Consider the following 16909-nt stretch of genomic DNA (forward strand, 5'->3'; position numbering starts at 1 on the left):
TGTACATCTGCGTGACTATTCCAAAACTGTGAACCAGTGAATAATATCAAAGAACATCATTTAATCCAGCCCACTTGATGGTAATGATTATTGAGTGTGTAAATTGTGCATAAAATCATCTAATGACTGTTACATCATGTGAGCCATATTAAACATTATAATGTGCTTTTCATAGAGTACATATTCTGTGAAAAGTGTAGAACAGTGAGAATGTACAATCAGTATTACAATCTCTTTCATGAAAAAAATAAATCTGTAAAAAAAATGCAGATTTTTTTTATTCATACTAATGCCAAATATTCAGTTTCAAAAGTTCATTCTAGGGGGTGGGCGCAAGGCTGAAGGTTCGCCTAGGATGCCTAATACTCTTGCACCGGCCCTGTTCATTGGCTGTAAAGCACGGAAAAATTGTGAGGTTGTGAAAAGCATTATAGCAATGTAAGAACTTCTCCCTAACCAGAGAATAATATGTTCAGCATCACTTAGGGAAATACTTCTCACATTATAAAGCAACGTCATTGCACTCTCCTTGATAAATGCCACAGGAAATCCAGCAGTAATTTAAAATAAATTAATTTATCATGGCTTTGAAATAATACAGAAAGGCACTGATACACATGTATTACTGGATGAGGCAATGATATAGCACAGAGGGTACTGTGCCCATAGGAGGTTGGGATGATCTGCCATAGAATAATATTTAATCACAACTTTTTACATTTCCTTTATAGTTACAAATTTTGCATTCTTCCCAGAGATATGATTACCTTCTGGAGCACTGATTTCTGTGAAGGGTATTCCAGTACAGTACAGTAGAGCATGGCATTTGTACTATGTGTGATACCCAGATTCCCAAAAGAAGGTGCAGAATTAAAAGATGCACCATGGTTCTAAATCTCAATTTTACTTTTAAGCTCCATTCACTGGCCAACAGCCACCTCCAAAGTTATGATTTTATTCTTTCATGGGACGTGGGCATTGCTGCCAAAGCCAGCATTTATTGCCATCCTTAATTGCCCTTGAGTGGCTTGCTAGGCTATTTCAGAAGGCATTTAAGAGTCAACAACATTGCTGTGGATCTGGAGTCACATGTAGGCCAGACCGGGTAAGGAAGGCAGATTTCCCTCCCTAAAGGACATTAGTGAACCAGATGGGTTTTTATGACAATCAACAATAGTTTCATGGTCACCACTACTAAGACTAGCTTTTAATTCCACCAGTTGCCGTGATGGGAATTGAACCCATGTCCCCAGAGCATTAGCCCGGGCCTCTGGATTATTAGTCCAGTGATATTACCACTACATCACCATCTCCCCATATTGAGCTGGAAGTGAGCTACTGAACGGGACTTGGACCTGGATTTTCTGACCTCATCGTGGTGGGACCCACCGCGGGAGATTCGGTGGCCCAGCCAAAAGTCCATTGACTTTCATTGGGACCGAACGATCCCGGTAGTGGGCGGGGCCGGAAAATCCCGCCCTTGGTCCCAGGCAGGGTGGTGAGTTTTTTTATTCATTCATAGGATGTGGCTGTTGTTAGCCAGGCCAGCAATTATTGCCCATCCCTGAGTGCCCATTTCAGAGGGCAGTTAAGAGTCAACAACATTGCTATGAGTCACACGTAGGCCAGACTGGGTAAGGACGGCAGATTTGCTTCCCTGGAGGCCATTAGAGAACCTGATGGGCTTTAATGACAATCCACTAGTTTCATGGTCACCATTACTGAGACCAGCTTCTTATTCCTGATTTATTTAATTAACTGAATTTAAATTCCCCAGCTGCTGTGCTGGGATTTGAACTCCTACCCTTTGGGTCATTAGTCTGGGCCTTGGGATTACAATTCCCAGTAACAACTAGTATGCTACCATCCCCCATAAATACAGTGAGATAGAGGAGTCTCAGAAAGGCTATTATTCCTACCCTTCTTTCCCTGTCCGAGCTGGGGATTGTTGCATTCAGTTCAGAGCCAGATTGTTGGTATTTTTAACAGAAACAGGAAGAGGCCATTCAGCCCTTGAGTCTGTTCTGCTGTTCAATTAGGTCATGGCTGATCGGTAACTTAATACTTTCCACCCGCCTTGGTTCAATATCCCTTAATACACTTGGTGAGCAAAAATCTGCCAATCTCAGATTTAAACTTATTCATTGATTTTGCGTTTGAGAGAGAATGAGCTCCAAAATTTTACTATCCAATTGCATAAAAGCTCTGGCTCTGATACTAGATTTATGTCCTCCTGTCAACGACTTCTCTTCATAGTTCAAAAATATAATAAAAGCAGAGGGCAACAAAAGTTTGATATTTGTATCAAGTAGGGATTTTGTATCTCTGTATTCCAAGATGTGAAGATATTAATTGTGATGAACTTTGACCAACAACAGCCAACACAAGCCTCAATCCCATCTGGTTTTGGGGGCTGTATACACAATTCAATTGCTGCACCAGATACTCATTTCTCACTGCACCTCTGGAAGAACAACAAAATAGATTAATGACATATGTGAAACCTTAACTATTTAGTTTTTTTAGGATTCTGGGCACCTCAGGCAGTACAAAACCAAGGGAGTTATGATAAATCTTTATAAAGCATTGGTTAGGCCTCAGCTGGAGTATTGTGTCCAATTCTGGGCACCACACTTTAGGAAATGTGTCAGATTATTAGAGGGGACGTGGAGGAGATTTAGTAGAGTGGTACCAGGGATGAGGGACTTCAGTTCATGAAGACTGGAGAAGCTGGGATTGCTCTCCTTAGAGCAAAGAAGGTTATGGGGAGATGGATAGAGGTGTTTACAATTAGGAGGGCTTTTCATTGAGGAAATAAGGAGAAATAGTTCAGAATGGTGGAAGGTCCAGTAACGAGAGGCCACAGATTTAAGGCAATTGACAAAAGAACCCAAAAAGATGAGGATTTTTTTTACACTGAGGGGTTCTGATCTGGAATGCACTGTCTGAGAGGGCGTTGGAAAAATTCAATTGTAACTTTCGAAAGGGAATTGGATAAATACTTAAAAAGAAACATTTTCAGGACTATATAGAGAGAGTGCAGAGGATCCAGCACAGGTGCAGTGGGCTGAGTGGCCTCTCTGTGAAATCATACTACTTCTCTTCTTCGCCCAAAGCAAGTAGGCACCTTCATTAAAGTCATGCAGGAAGGAGTTTGTTATGAAGCATGAATGTGGCAAAGCATTGCATGCTCCAACAATACACACAGAAATGTCTCCTAATCTCTTCTCTCACTCTATGATAATCGTAAACTGATGATCCCTAATCAGTGCCTCCCCAACCACAGCAAATAATCTTTCCTCATATCAAAACCCTTCATAATTTAAAAACTTTGATTAAATCTCCTTGTCTGCTCCAGTGGAATTCGTTGCAGTCTCTTAGCTCTTGTCATAACTGTAGTTTAGCTTTCTTGAACTCTGCTCTATATTGGCTCGTGATTCTCCAATGCTTCATTTAAAATGATCATCTTCAGGTTTAAATCCCTTCTATATTCAGCCACCCCGAGATCTGTAACTTCCCCTACAGCCATCCCCTGCATCCATCTCCCCCACACCCAGAATTCTCCATTCCTCATATGATAGCCTATTATACAAAAGCAACTTGCATTTATGTAGCACCTTTTGCATAGTAAAACATCCCAAGGCACTTGACAGGAGTGTTACCACACAAAATTTGACATTGATACATGTAAGGAGATAATTAGGACAGGTGACCAAAAGCTTAGTCAAAGAGGTAGGTTTTAAGGAGTGTCTTAAAGGAGAAGAGCGAGGCAGAGAAGTTTACGGGGGGAGTTTCTGTGCTAAGAACAGGCTGCTGAAGGCACAGCCACCAGTTGCGGAGAGAATAAAATCGTCTATCCCTTCCTCCCTTAGGCCTGATATTAGTGGCCTTAACTCCAGCCTCCTATGTCCCAAACTATGGAATTCCCTCCCTAAATCATTCTGCCTCTCCACTTCCCACTCCTCCTTTAAAACCTGTTAAAAATCACCGTTTTAAGCGAGGCTTTGGATATTCCTCCTTTACAGTATTCATTTATTGGATGCTGTGAAGCATCTTGGGCAAAGTTAGTTTTGGGCAAGTTGTGGCTTTGCTAAAAGAACAGGACCTGCTCATAGTTGCTCAGTAGTTCTAGTAGCCATTTGGTGTGAAATGACCTTGTTTTGACTGCAGACTAGAGTCAATGTGCCAGATCGTGTTGTAAAATACTAGCCTTTATTAATGTGCAAATCAGACCGTAAATTCCAAAGATTAAGTGATATTCTAAAAGAATCTCATGAGTCACCATTTTCCTGCTGCAAACCTAGAAGAACCTGGAGAAGAGAAGAGATTTCTCTGCAGTGTCCTGGATGAACATTTATCCCTCAACCAACATCACTAAAATCAGGCTAAGATTATCACACTGCTGTTTGTGGGATCTTGCTGTGCAGAAATTGCTGCTGAGTGACTATGCTTCAAAAAGTATTTAAATAACTCTGGGATGATCATGAGGTTGTGAAAGATGCTAGGGAGATTCAAAATGTTTCATTTCTTTCCTGCACAAAGGGATTGAACTCCTCTCCCGCTTGCCAGGGGAGAGGGAGAGATGGGAACTCATGCTGATCTTGATCTCAGAGACCGTGAGATTCCTCTCGAGGAGGCAGGATCTTTAGGTGGCAGGCAGTTTTTTCCTGGACAGAAGAGGGGTTGTGAAAAGAGGTATCGCACTCCTGTCTGATCCATTTTCATTGCCTTAAAGCAGGAGAGTCAGGACGTTAAGATTGATTATGGTGTTCTGACTACAAATCCACTCTCTGGCACACTATTCAGTCTATAATCCTGCTTTAATCAGAATTTGTTTGTGGTGAAGAGATTCGAAGTGAATGGAATGGGATATATTTCTTCATCCTCTTGTATGTTTGGTGGACAAGTCTGAGTTTGATTACTGTGTCCATTCTCTCTCCTTATGCCAGAGTGGATACATTTCAGCCCTGGAGGGAGTAACATATGTGTATTTCCGATGGGAGGGATGGCCAGGCTGAACTGATGGCGTTTTTGTATGGACGTGACAGGTCCTGAGATGGAATAACTTTACAGCACTGACCACCCATTCTGCTTCCTGTGTATAATTTACCAACATTGCTTTTATCTCACTCTTTAATTTACATCAGTGAACGTTTCCATCTGTGAACTTTTGTGAATCCCAAATTTCGGTCAGTTGCCACGATCTGAACATTTCTTTCTCTACCTCGCTGTCCCAACTACCCTACTGTTGATGTCCCCCTCCCAGGATCTGTTCATTTATCTTTTTCCCTCTTTCAATCTCTCCCTTCTTCTTAATCTTTCCCACCCTTTCCCAAACACACTCTCCCTCTCAATCTCTTCCTCCCTCCCAAACACAGTCTTCCTCTCAATCTCTACCTCCCTCTTTCAATCTCACTCTCCTTCCTTCTCTCAACTCTATCTCAATTTCTACTTATCACCCTGTGTCTCACTCTCTTCTCGCTCCCTCTGCTAGCTATAAATTTCTGTCCATTTTTCCCTTGCTCTGTCTCTCTCTTTCTTTGTCATCACTCTTCCCCTGTCTATTTTTCCCTTACTCTATCTTTCTATCTCTATCTCTCTCCATCGCTATATCATGGAATTCATGCTGTATGATATTATTAAATAGTTGCTTTACATAGTAAATCCCTTTGTTTGCTATTTTAAACATTTGTTATCTGAATTATGTCAAAGAGTAACATCTCTGTTAAAACTGCAAATAAAGAACTTGCATGCAAACGTGTTATGTATGCAGTGTATGGTTTATATATAGGATAACAGATACCCGCGAGTGAGTTACAGACTGGAATCTAATCGAAGGGTTCGGGTGTTTATATTTAGAGTAACGGATACCCGGGAGTGAGTTTCAGGCTGTAATTGAAACAGGTTTGGATGATTTATATATAGAATAAGGGAGAGCAAGAAGCGACTTTTAGCCTTGGATTTAATTGTGGGCTGTGGGTGATTTATACAGAGAATAAGAGATGGTTTAACTGGGAGAGATTATAAGGCAGTGGTGAGTCCGCCGGATGTATTGTATGTAGCAGATTATGGGGTTGTGATCATTGCCAGCTGCAATGCAGGCAGTTTGATTTATCTCTCAGTAACCTGCTTCACCTCTCATAAGACATGATGACCTCTGCCCTTTGCTCCCTTGTCACCGATTCCTCTATTGTCCTTTCACAGTCAGGGTGTGTAGTGGTGAAGAAATAATTGAAGGAAAATTGTGAACTAATTGTAGAATCGTCCAGCTAGATGGAGGTCATTCAGCCCATCATGCCTGTGCCAGCTCTTCAGAGCTGTCCCATTCACCTACTCCTTACCCTAAGTCCTGAAAATTGAATTGCCTGCCAACATCCACTGACCTGGCAAATAAGCAATGCCCATGGACACCCAGCACAAGTCAGTGCCTTTCTGAGAGAAGAGGATAATTTAGGAGATACCTGTTCAGCCAGAGAGTGATGAGAAAGTGGAACTCAATACCACGTGAAGTATTTGAAGTGAAGAGCATGGGCACATTTAAGGGAAATCTCTAAGTACATGAGGGAGAAAGGAATAGGAGGTTATGCTGATAGGGTGAGATGATGAGGGATGGGAGAAGGCTCAGATGGAGCATATACACTGACATGGGCCAGTTGGGCTGAATAGCCTGTTTCTGTGCTGTACATTGTGTGAAATTGGTGGACAAAAAGATAGTTTTGAACTTCAGTACAATAATCTGACGTTTCTGTGCACTAATTAGGGTGCTCAACATTAAATGTGCGGTAAATTAGAATGAGTAAAAATAGAATACAGGAATGAAAACAAATCATTTTAGCTTTGTGTTTTGAAGCTATGTCGCAATTAACTGTCATGCCTTACACAAGAATCTAATAGCTGTTTCAAGGTCGATAAAGTTGCATATTAAAAAAAAAATAAAATTGTATTTCTCATGATGAATTTTTGCCATGTTGATCATAAAAAGAAAATTCGGATATTGTGCGCCTGTAGCCTGGGGCACACTCAGTATTCCACAGAGCACTGGAAAACCTGTGGGAGTCGGCAGTCGACATACTCTCTCGCACTTGGAATGATACCCAGGCAGGGACTGGAAAAGGCATTTCTTTTGCCTCAGTATCACTGATTACTTAATAGCTTTCTTGTCAGCTATTTAAGTTAATATAAGACAAACGAGCATTTTATGGTAATGCAATATGCCCCATGCCTCTGGATGATGGCAAATACAGTTCAAACGGCCTAATGACCCCAGACTTGGTTCTCCTACAGCAGAACAAAATGATAAAGAAGCAAAAACACTATGGGAAAATTGATTTTTTTTTTTTTTCAATCTACGTACTGTGAGAGAATAGAATATATATTTGCTTTTGAAGATTGTTCCATGCAATGTTTTTGACTCCAGATGTTTCTGGAATGTGGGCATTCTATCAGGACTAATCAATAAGAAATGTGCAGTTAAAGGCTTTCTTTGGCATCATTGCTCAACATTTGCATTGAATTTATATAAGAATTTACAAAATCAGGCCATTCAGCCCAACTGGCCCGTTCCAGTATTTATGCTTCACGCAAGTTTCCTTCTACCACCCCCTCCTTCACCTTGCCTTATCAACATACCCTTCTATTCCCTTCCCCCTTGTGTTCATCTAGCTCCCCCTGCCCTCACCACTCTCTGGGTAAAGAAGTTTCTCCTCCATTCCCCACTGGATTTATTGGTGATTGTCTTATATGGTTGCAGAGTATATCAGTGTGTTACAGTGAGGGGTATGGGGTATATCAATGTTACAGTGAGGGTTGTGGGGTATATCAGTGTTACAGTGAGGGGTGTGGGGTATATCAGTGTTACAATGAGGGGTGTGGGGTATATTAGTGTTACAGTGAGGGGTGTGGGGTATATCAGTGTTACAGTGAGGGGTGTGGGGTATATCAGTGTTACAGTGAGGGGTGTGGGGTATATCAGTGTTACAGTGAGGGGTGTGGGGTATATCAGTGTTACAGTGAGGGGTGTGGGGTATATCAAAGGGTTGCAGTGAGGGGGCTGGGGTATATCAGTGTTACAGTGAAGGGTATGGAGTCTGTTATAAAGGATGTAATAGCAGAGCATTTAGAAATGCATAATATAATCAAGCAGAGTCAGCATGGCTTCATGGAGGGGAAATTTGTTAGAATTCTTTGAGGAGGTAACAAGCAGGATAGTTAAAGGGGAACCAGTAGATGTAATATATTTGGCTTTCCAAAAGGCATTTGATAAGGTATCATGCATAAGGCTACTTAATAAGATAAGAACCCATGGTGTTGGGGGACTTATATTAGCATGAATAGAGGATTGGCTAATTAATAGAAGACAGAGCTGGGATATGGGGGAGGACATTTTCAGGATGGCAACCTGTAACTAGTAAAGTGCCACAGGGATCAGTGCTAGGGCCACAATTATTTACAATATATATTAATGATTTAGATGAGGGAAGTGAATGTACTATTGCCAAGTTTGCGGATGACACAAAAATAGGTGGGAAGGCAAGTGGTGAGGATGACAAAGAGTCTACAGAGGGATATAGACAGGTTAAGTGAGTGGGCAAAAACGTGTCAGGTGGAATATAATGTGGGAAAATGTGAGGTTATGCACTTTGGCAGGAAGAATAGAGGAGCTGAATATTATTTAAATGGAGAAAGACTGCAGAAAGCTGCAGCACAGAGGGATTTGGGGGTCCTTGTGCATGAGTCCCAAAAAGCTAACATACAAGTTCAGCAGGTAATAGGTAAGGCAAATGGAATGTTGGCCTTTATTTCAAAGGGAATGGAGTATAAAAATAGGGAAACATTGCTAAGACTATACAAGGCATTAGTTAGACCACACCTAGAATACTGTGAACAGTTTTGGTCCCCTTATCTGGCATTGGAGGCAGTCCAGAGAAGGTTCACTAGATTGATCCCAGGGATGGAGGGATTTTCTTTTGAGGAGAGGTTGAGTAGGTTGGACCTGTACTCATTGGAGTTTAGAAGAATGAGAGCGACCTTATTGAAACATATAAGATTCTTAGGGGGCTTGACAGGGTAGATGCTGAGAGGTTGTTTCCCATGTGAGGAAGTCTAGTTTCAGAGGGCATAATCTCAGAGTAAGGGGTCACCCATTTAAAACAGAGAGGAGGAGGAATTTCTTCTCTCTGAGGGTAGTCCATCTGTGGAATTCTTTACTGCACATGCTGGGCCATTAAGTATATTCAAGGCTGAAATGGACAGATTTTTAATCAGTAAAGGAATCAAGGGTTATGGGGAAAAGGCAGGAAAGTGATGTTGAGGATTATCAAATCAGCCTTGATCTCATTGAATGGTGGAGCAGACTTGATGGGCCAAATGGCCTACTTCTGCTCCTACGTCTTATGGTCTTATATTAGAGTGTTACAGTTAGAGGGGTGGGGTATATCAGAGTGTTAGAGTGAGGGGTGTGTGGTATATCCTTGTAATAAAGAGGTGAGAGTATATCAGTGTTACAGTGATGGGGGTGGGGTACATCAGAGTGTTACAGTGAGGGGGGTGGGGTATATCAGAGTGTTACAGTGAGGGGTGTGGGGTATATCAGAGTGTTACAGTGCGGGGTGTGGGGTATATCAGAGTGTTACAGTGAGGGGTGTGGGGTATATCAGAGTGTTACAGTGAGGGGTGTGGGGTATATCAGAGTGTTACAGTGAGGGGTGTGGGGTATATCAGAGTGTTACAGTGAGGGGTGTGGGTTATATCAGAGTGTTACAGTGAGAGGTGTGGGGTATATCAGAGTGTTACAGTGAGGGGGGTGGGGTACATCAGAGTGTTACAGTGAGGGGGATGGGGTATATCAGAGTGTTACAGTGAGGGGTGTGGGGTACATCAGAGTGTTACAGTGAGGGGGGTGGGGTATATCAGAGTGTTACAGTGAGGGGGGTGGGGGTATATCAGTGTTACAGTGAGGGGGTGGGGTACATCAGAGTGTTACAGTGAGGGGTATATCAGTGTGTTACAGTGAGGGGGGTGGGGTATATCAGAGTTGCAGTGAGGGGGGGTGGGGTTTATCAGAGTGTTGCAGTGAGGGGGGTGGGGTATATCAGAGTGTTGCAGTGAGGGGGGGTGGGGTATATCAGAGTGTTGCAGTGAGGGGGGGTGGGGAATATCAGAGTGTTGCAGTGAAGTGGGGTGGGGAATATCAGTGTTGCAGTGAGGGGGGGTGTGGAATATCAGTGTTGCAGTGAGGGGGGGTGTGGAATATCAGTGTTGCAGTGAGGGGGGGTGGGGTATATCAGTGTTGCAGTGAGGGGGGGTGGGGAATATCAGTGTTGCAGTGAGGGGGGGTGGGGTATATCAGTGCTGCAGTGAGGGGGGGTGGGGTATATCAGTGTTGCAGTGAGGGGGGGTGGGGTATATCAGTGTTGCAGTGAGGGGGGGTGGGGAATATCAGTGTTGCAGTGAGGGGGGGTGGGGTATATCAGTGTTGCAGTGAGGGGGGGTGGGGTATATCAGTGTTGCAGTGAGGGGGGGTGGGGTATATCAGTGTTGCAGTGAGGGGGGGTGGGGTATATCAGTGTTGCAGTGAGGGGGGGTGGGGTATATCAGTGTTGCAGTGAGGGGGGGTGGGGTATATCAGTGTTGCAGTGAGGTGGGGTGGGGTATATCAGTGTTGCAGTGAGGGGGGGTGGGGTATATCAGTGTTGCAGTGAGGGGGGGTGGGGTATATCAGTGTTGCAGTGAGGGGGGGTGGGGTATATCAGTGTTGCAGTGAGGTGGGGTGGGGTATATCAGTCCTTCACAAACATCCTGACTCAAGGATTTCAAACAGCTTGAGCAGATTCTAGTTGCCCAGGCTAATGGTTGGACACACTTGACTTACGAGACCTTAAAAGGTGATTATAAAGCAATAATGGGCGTGTAGGAGTCCCCTTGGTTGTATCTGCAGGGAAGGTGCCCTGGATTAAAAAGCTCAAGCCGTGCTTCCCGTTTTGCGATCCACTTTCCTCTCTAGTTACAAGCTGCCTAACTCCCACATATGTCTTATTGGTTGATTGAAAAAGGGCATTAAATAGCCTAAATAAATCTTTGAGTAGTTACAATGTCTCCTCTTTTCATTTTATAAAGGAAATACCAGCATCGATTATACAAGCTTCTACCAGGGGCTCTGGGATTGCGCTGGTGAGGAACCTGACGAACTGTCATTTAAACGAGGAGACCTGATTCACATCCTGAGCAAAGTAAGGCAATGAATCAATCATTTACTCTATTTGTGATTTGTGAAGCTTTCCGTCTTCTCACCTTCAACATCCTGATCATTGTTAACGTCCTGTTGGTCAGTGGCCAGATTGGCTCAGTGGACACTCCTTTGCCTCTGAGTCAGTAGGTCAGGGTTTCAGGGTGCACTCCACAGATTTGAGCAAATAATCTAGCCCAACACTCCAGTGAGGTACTGAGGAGTGCTGCACTGTCAGAGGTGCCATTTTTCAGATGAGCCATTAAACTGTGGCCCTGTCTTCCCTCTGAACATAAAAGATCCCAAGGTACTATTTCAAAGAAGAGCAGAGGAGTTCTCCCAGGTATCCTGGCCAATATTTATCTGTCAACCAACATCACTGAAAACAGATAATCTGATCATTTTTCTCATTGCTGTTAATGGGAGCTTGCTGTGCACAAATTGGCTGTCACATTTCCTACATTATAACAGTGACTATTCTTCAAAAAATATTTCAAAGCATTGAGGTTGTGAATGGTACTTTTAAAATGCAAGGCATTCTGTTTTTATATATAGCAGGGGTCATTGGACAGTGATAAGTAGCGGCATCCTGGTTAATAGCCTTACCTTCTGCAGCCCCCCGCCCACCACCGAGCTTCACCCAACCCAGACACCCTGATGTGAATGGTAGCGCCTCACATCACCATGTAATTTTATCTCCCTGTTGGGTCACAGGAAAAGGAGGCAGCAGTTGAGCCCCTCCAGTTTGTTCTCTTGTCCAATCACCTTATGGCTGACCTGGACTCCAACTCCATGTGCCTGGTGGACGGAAGGAAAGCAGTGGGGGTTGGTGGTGAGGATGGAACCAAGGCCAGATGGTCTTCCTGATTCTTCATCCTCATAAAACCATGACAAGCAAGTCCGTAGCTTTACCAAGCTCCTCCACTGTGGATTCGATATCCAACTCTACGTTGACAGGTAGGCTTTCTGTGGTGTCTAGAGTTTCCCTGGTGACAGTGTTCTCTCTAGAGTATAACTCAATGTGGTGTTCCACCCATCTCTCCAACTGTTTATAAACCAATGGATGGAAAGAAGGTTCCCCAGTGCTGGTGAGTTCCTCCCTATTTGACTTTCCTGTACACTCCAGGGAATCCAATATCCTCACTGAACCATGAGGCCTTGTTTAGTTCCATTTGTGTCTAATGGCCGCAGCAGCACTCCTGGACTCTAGCCCCTGGCTCGAGATCGCAGTGCGGCATTACTAATAACAGTGTCCTTGCAGCGAGCTTATTCAGAAATAATTAGCAATGCAGTACAGTACTGCTCTGTAGGTACAGGTTTAATGCAGCCATTGAGGAAATGATGAATAAATGCAAATGTTTGTTAAAATATCTACTTAAGCATCAGACAGAGAGAGAAAATCCATTCTCTCTTTCTCTGTCCCTGGACTGATTCAACCACAATGCCAAACCCCTAAAGGCTGTGAATAATCTCTTGATGAGTGCCGGTGATTTTACCGTCTTGAGCGATTATTCACCAGTTCAAATTCAGGTCACCTGTGCCGCTCAAAGGCTTGAATTGATTGGTCCATTAGCCTGTGACAGAAGACTGGCGGAGGAGATACACCACCGTGATTGGTGAGTTTGAGTAACTACTTGTGTTTCTAACCCATACAAGGAGCCTGATACTAACAATGTATCACATTGAGGTTGCTGAAACACAGCAGTAATTTCCCGATCATTATGCATTAGGACTGTGTGTCTCTCTTTCCCTCTCTCTATGTAGCTTATTCTCTGGGAGTTATGCAGAGATGTTATAGCAAAGAGACTTAATTGTGAATTCTGCCTATACATGCATGTGTGTACAGAGGTACAGCCTTATTAGAGATTTGCGTTATATCAGATGGTGGGTGTGATGTATTTGTGTGTTACTGTGAGGCATCAGACACTGATGTACATTTGCACTTAAAATTCTCTCCTAATTTTCAGCCAAAAGACCTGGAAAAAAATCCATGGCGCAAGTCTGAGACATCTCATCAGTTAATATGGCTCCCCAGATAATGGGAAACTTGACTTTTAATGTTCTTTAGCAGTTGCATTTGATGAAAGAAGCGCATGGGGGCTTGGAGGCAAGTGCAGAAGGAGTCAGGAAGGACGGAAACCAAGGAACCACCAGGGAGAGCTCATTAACACATCAGCGGCAAGTGGGTGAAACGAGAGCCTGAGAGAGATTGGCTGGAGGCTAGGAGGGAGAGAGCTGAAAACAGGAGGCTGGGGACAGGGCATGTAGATGGAGGTAAGATACAGATCAGCCATAATTTCCTGGAATGGTGGCAGAACAGGCTCAAGGGGCTCCTCCTGTTCCTAAAATGGAAGAGGAAGGTTTGGATGAGGTTTTTCAATGAAGGAAGGAAGGTGTGAAACTGGAATGAGCTGGACAAGGAATTCAGGGGCAAGAAGTTGGTGGCAGAATATATAGTGGAACCTTGAGAATGAGAGGCAGAGAGAAACCCAGAGTCATGTCAGCCAGAAGGAGACAAGAGAGGGTAGAGTGCAGCCAGACCATGGACAGAAGTGGGAATGACGATGGAAAATTCAATCACTCCACTGGAAGGAGAAGCTGAAGAGAACAGGGACCAATAACTATGGATCATTTAACCAAAGGTTTGCTTATTAATCAAACAGCCATGAATAACTTAATTTTTTATTTCCACTTTGACTAAGACGAGACAAATTTAAAACTGGTCAGAGAGTCCGTTTTTGAACCCTCACCCAATCCAGATTCTGTCCATACCTGAAAATGGCACCACCCAGGAGGAGTCATTGTGTTCATAGGAACAGCAGGAGGCCATTCAGCCCCTCGAGCCTGTTCTGTCATTCAGTCAGATCATGACCAATCTGTACCTCAATTCCATCCATCTTAGCTCCATATCCAAGTAAAATCTATCAATCTGCCAGCTCCAGTTGACCCCCAGCCTGAACAGCTTTTTGAGGGAGGCGGGGGGGAGGAGGGGGAGAGTTCCAGGTTTCTGGAGGTCTTTGGGTGGAGAAGAGATTCCTGATTTTGCTCCTGAATGGCCCGCCTTTAAATTAAAGATCATGTCCCATTGATCTTGATATCTCCACTGGAGGAAAAGTTGCTCCATGCCCTACCCTATCAAATTCTTTGTAACATTTTAAATGCCTACATCAGGTCACCCCTCAACCTTCTCACCTCAGTGGAATAAAAGCCAAGTTGACCCCTTCTGGTGCAGTGATGAGGTGCGGGAGCTCGAGGGATTGGGTTGCCAACTCTTGGACAGATTCCTATAGGTTTCTCCACACTCTCCCCATTGGTCACCCGATTCCCATCCTTGCAGTGCCCTGCCTTACTGTGGCCAATAAAAGAAAGTCTTGCATTTCTATAGCACCTTCTGCAACCTCAAGACATCCTAAAACAGTTTACTCCCAATGAAGTAATTTTGAAATGTTGTCACTGTTGTAATGTAGAGCAGCCAATTTGTGCACAGCAAGCTCCCACAAATAGGAATGTGATAATGACCAGTTTTTGTGATGTTGATTGAGGGATGAATATTGACCAGAACACCGGGGAGAACTCTCCTACTCTTTTTCAAAATAGTGCCTTGGGATCTTTTACATTCACTCTAGCAGGCAGTTGGGGCTTTGCTTTAATATTGCATCTGAAAGACTGCACCTCTGACAGTGCAGCACTCCATCCATACTGCATTGAAAGTGTTGACCTAGCTTTTTATGCTCAAGACTCTGGAATGGGACTTGAACTCACAACTTTCTAACTCCGAGGTGAAGGTGCTATCCACTGAGATTGTCCTGGGGGTTAATATCCAATGCCTGGAGACTCCAGGGGCAATCCACAAGGGCTGGCGGCTGCGACAGGGATCGATTGATGAGCCTGGGCACAGTCCTCCAGCTCTCACACTCTTGCCTCGGAATGGGGCAATTCTGGGTTTGACTCTCAGGCCATACTCTGCCCATATAAACTGGGCTGACACCCCAGGAGACGAGAGTGGTGCATTGTTCGATTGGCTTCGAGTTCGAGACCCCTGCCTTGCTCATTCAGGTGCTGAGGAGCCCATGAGGAAGATTCCCCCTGATGAGAGGCAGGGAGAGCGTTCTTCCTCTGCTAGCCCATTAAGGGGTGGGGGGGGGTCGTCCTTTGTGGGATCTTGCTGTGCGCAGTCGAAAGTAGCTTCCGCATGAGCTGCAGCTCATTCATTTTAGGCTACGCGCTGAGCCATGGCTGAGAGATGTGATAAAGCGGCTTTATCAAAGTCTTTCCCCCCCCCTCCTCTTCTCGCAGCTGCTGAATGAATCCGAGTTCAAATGAAGTACGAGCAGAATTCGGTGATTTAATGAGCCTAACTTGCAGTGAATGTCCGGGCCCCTGTCTCCCCCTCCCACAGTAAAATATTGGATGGTGGATGGTGGTGGGGGTGGAATTAGTGGTGCAGCCTTGTGGAGAGTGAGCTCTCTCGCTGATGTGCGCATTGCAGCAGAGAGGACCGGAGAGGTGGGCGCCGAGCTGGGGGCAAATTGGGAAGACAACCCCCGGCTTTGTCAGCTGGGTCATTGAGTGTATGAATGGTTGGTGTGTCCTGTCCGATCGAGCACCTCTGACCAGGACAGATTGTACTGTGCTGCAGACGTTAATGAGGCAAGACACAGAGAGAGAGAGAGAGAGAGACAAAGTGGACCCATTGCATTACAGTAACACGCTGCACCGCGGCTGCTTTGAGTATAATCCACACGAAGAGATAATCAATAAACCGAGGAAATTTGGCCTCTGCCGCACAGCCCCCAAAGCATCTCTCAGGATATGTAAACTGTGCCGCTTGGGCGGACTCATATTCCAAATTCTTGGAATTGCAAAAGAAAATGCAATCTTCTGCTTCTAAATTGGTCTCCTTTCTAAAACAGCCGATGTGTCTTGTCCAATCAGAGATATCGCAGCATCCATGGCGGCCACTCGACCCCTCCTGCACTAAGCCAGCTTTTCAATTGGAGCTGTCTTCTCCAGCCCCCCTCTCCCTGGCCTTTCTCCTCCTCCTTGCTTTTCAACTATTTCTCCGACTCCCTGTTTAAAGTAGACGCAGTTGGGTCACCAATCAGCCATGGGATCACTGAATGGGGGAACAGGCTGAAGGGACTGAATGGCCTCCTCCTGTTCCAATATTCCTGAATACTTAACAACAGGAGGGCCTGCATTTATATAGCATCTTTATCATAGCAAAACAAATCCCAAGGCACTTGGCAGGAGCGTTATCAAAGAGAGTTTATCACTGAGTCACATGAGGTGATATTAGGAGAGGAAACCAAAAGCTTGGTCAAAGAGGTGAGTATCAGAATCCTATCAAATGCCACAGCAAGTTTCCCCGTTCCTCAAAAGTCCCCTTTTGGTAAAGTATCCAATAACCCTCCAAGGGGGGAAAATATTCTCCACCTTGTTCTGGTGCCTCCCTAGGAATGAATCTTGAGGCTGTGCCGTGCCCCTTGGTAATGGGGAACACTGGGCAAAGTCCAGGGACCTGACTCTGCTTCATTAACACCACCAACAATATTCAGCTAACTCCAAACTTCAGATCTTGCTTCCCTCCAAAATCAGAAATAGTTCCAGAATGGACAGCAAGAAGTCTGGCTGCCTGAATGGCCTCGGTTATACTGTCAGGAGCCTGAGCATCACCAGTTAAAC

The 16909-nt window shown here is 44.4% G+C and overlaps 1 protein-coding gene across 3 annotated transcripts in view; it reads left to right on the forward strand.

The window, feature by feature from the left end:
* Positions 1-16909, forward strand: part of skap1 (src kinase associated phosphoprotein 1) — a 338408-nt gene that overhangs the window by 286999 nt on the left and 34500 nt on the right. For all 3 annotated transcript variants that reach the window (XM_078529454.1, XM_078529453.1, XM_078529455.1), the window contains one exon: positions 11116-11228. In XM_078529454.1, the coding sequence (XP_078385580.1) occupies positions 11116-11228 (113 nt within the window). The remainder of the gene's footprint in view (positions 1-11115; positions 11229-16909) is intronic.

This window comes from Cetorhinus maximus, chromosome 25 (assembly GCF_964194155.1).
Source record: "Cetorhinus maximus chromosome 25, sCetMax3.hap1.1, whole genome shotgun sequence".
Classification (NCBI taxonomy): domain Eukaryota; kingdom Metazoa; phylum Chordata; class Chondrichthyes; order Lamniformes; family Cetorhinidae; genus Cetorhinus; species Cetorhinus maximus.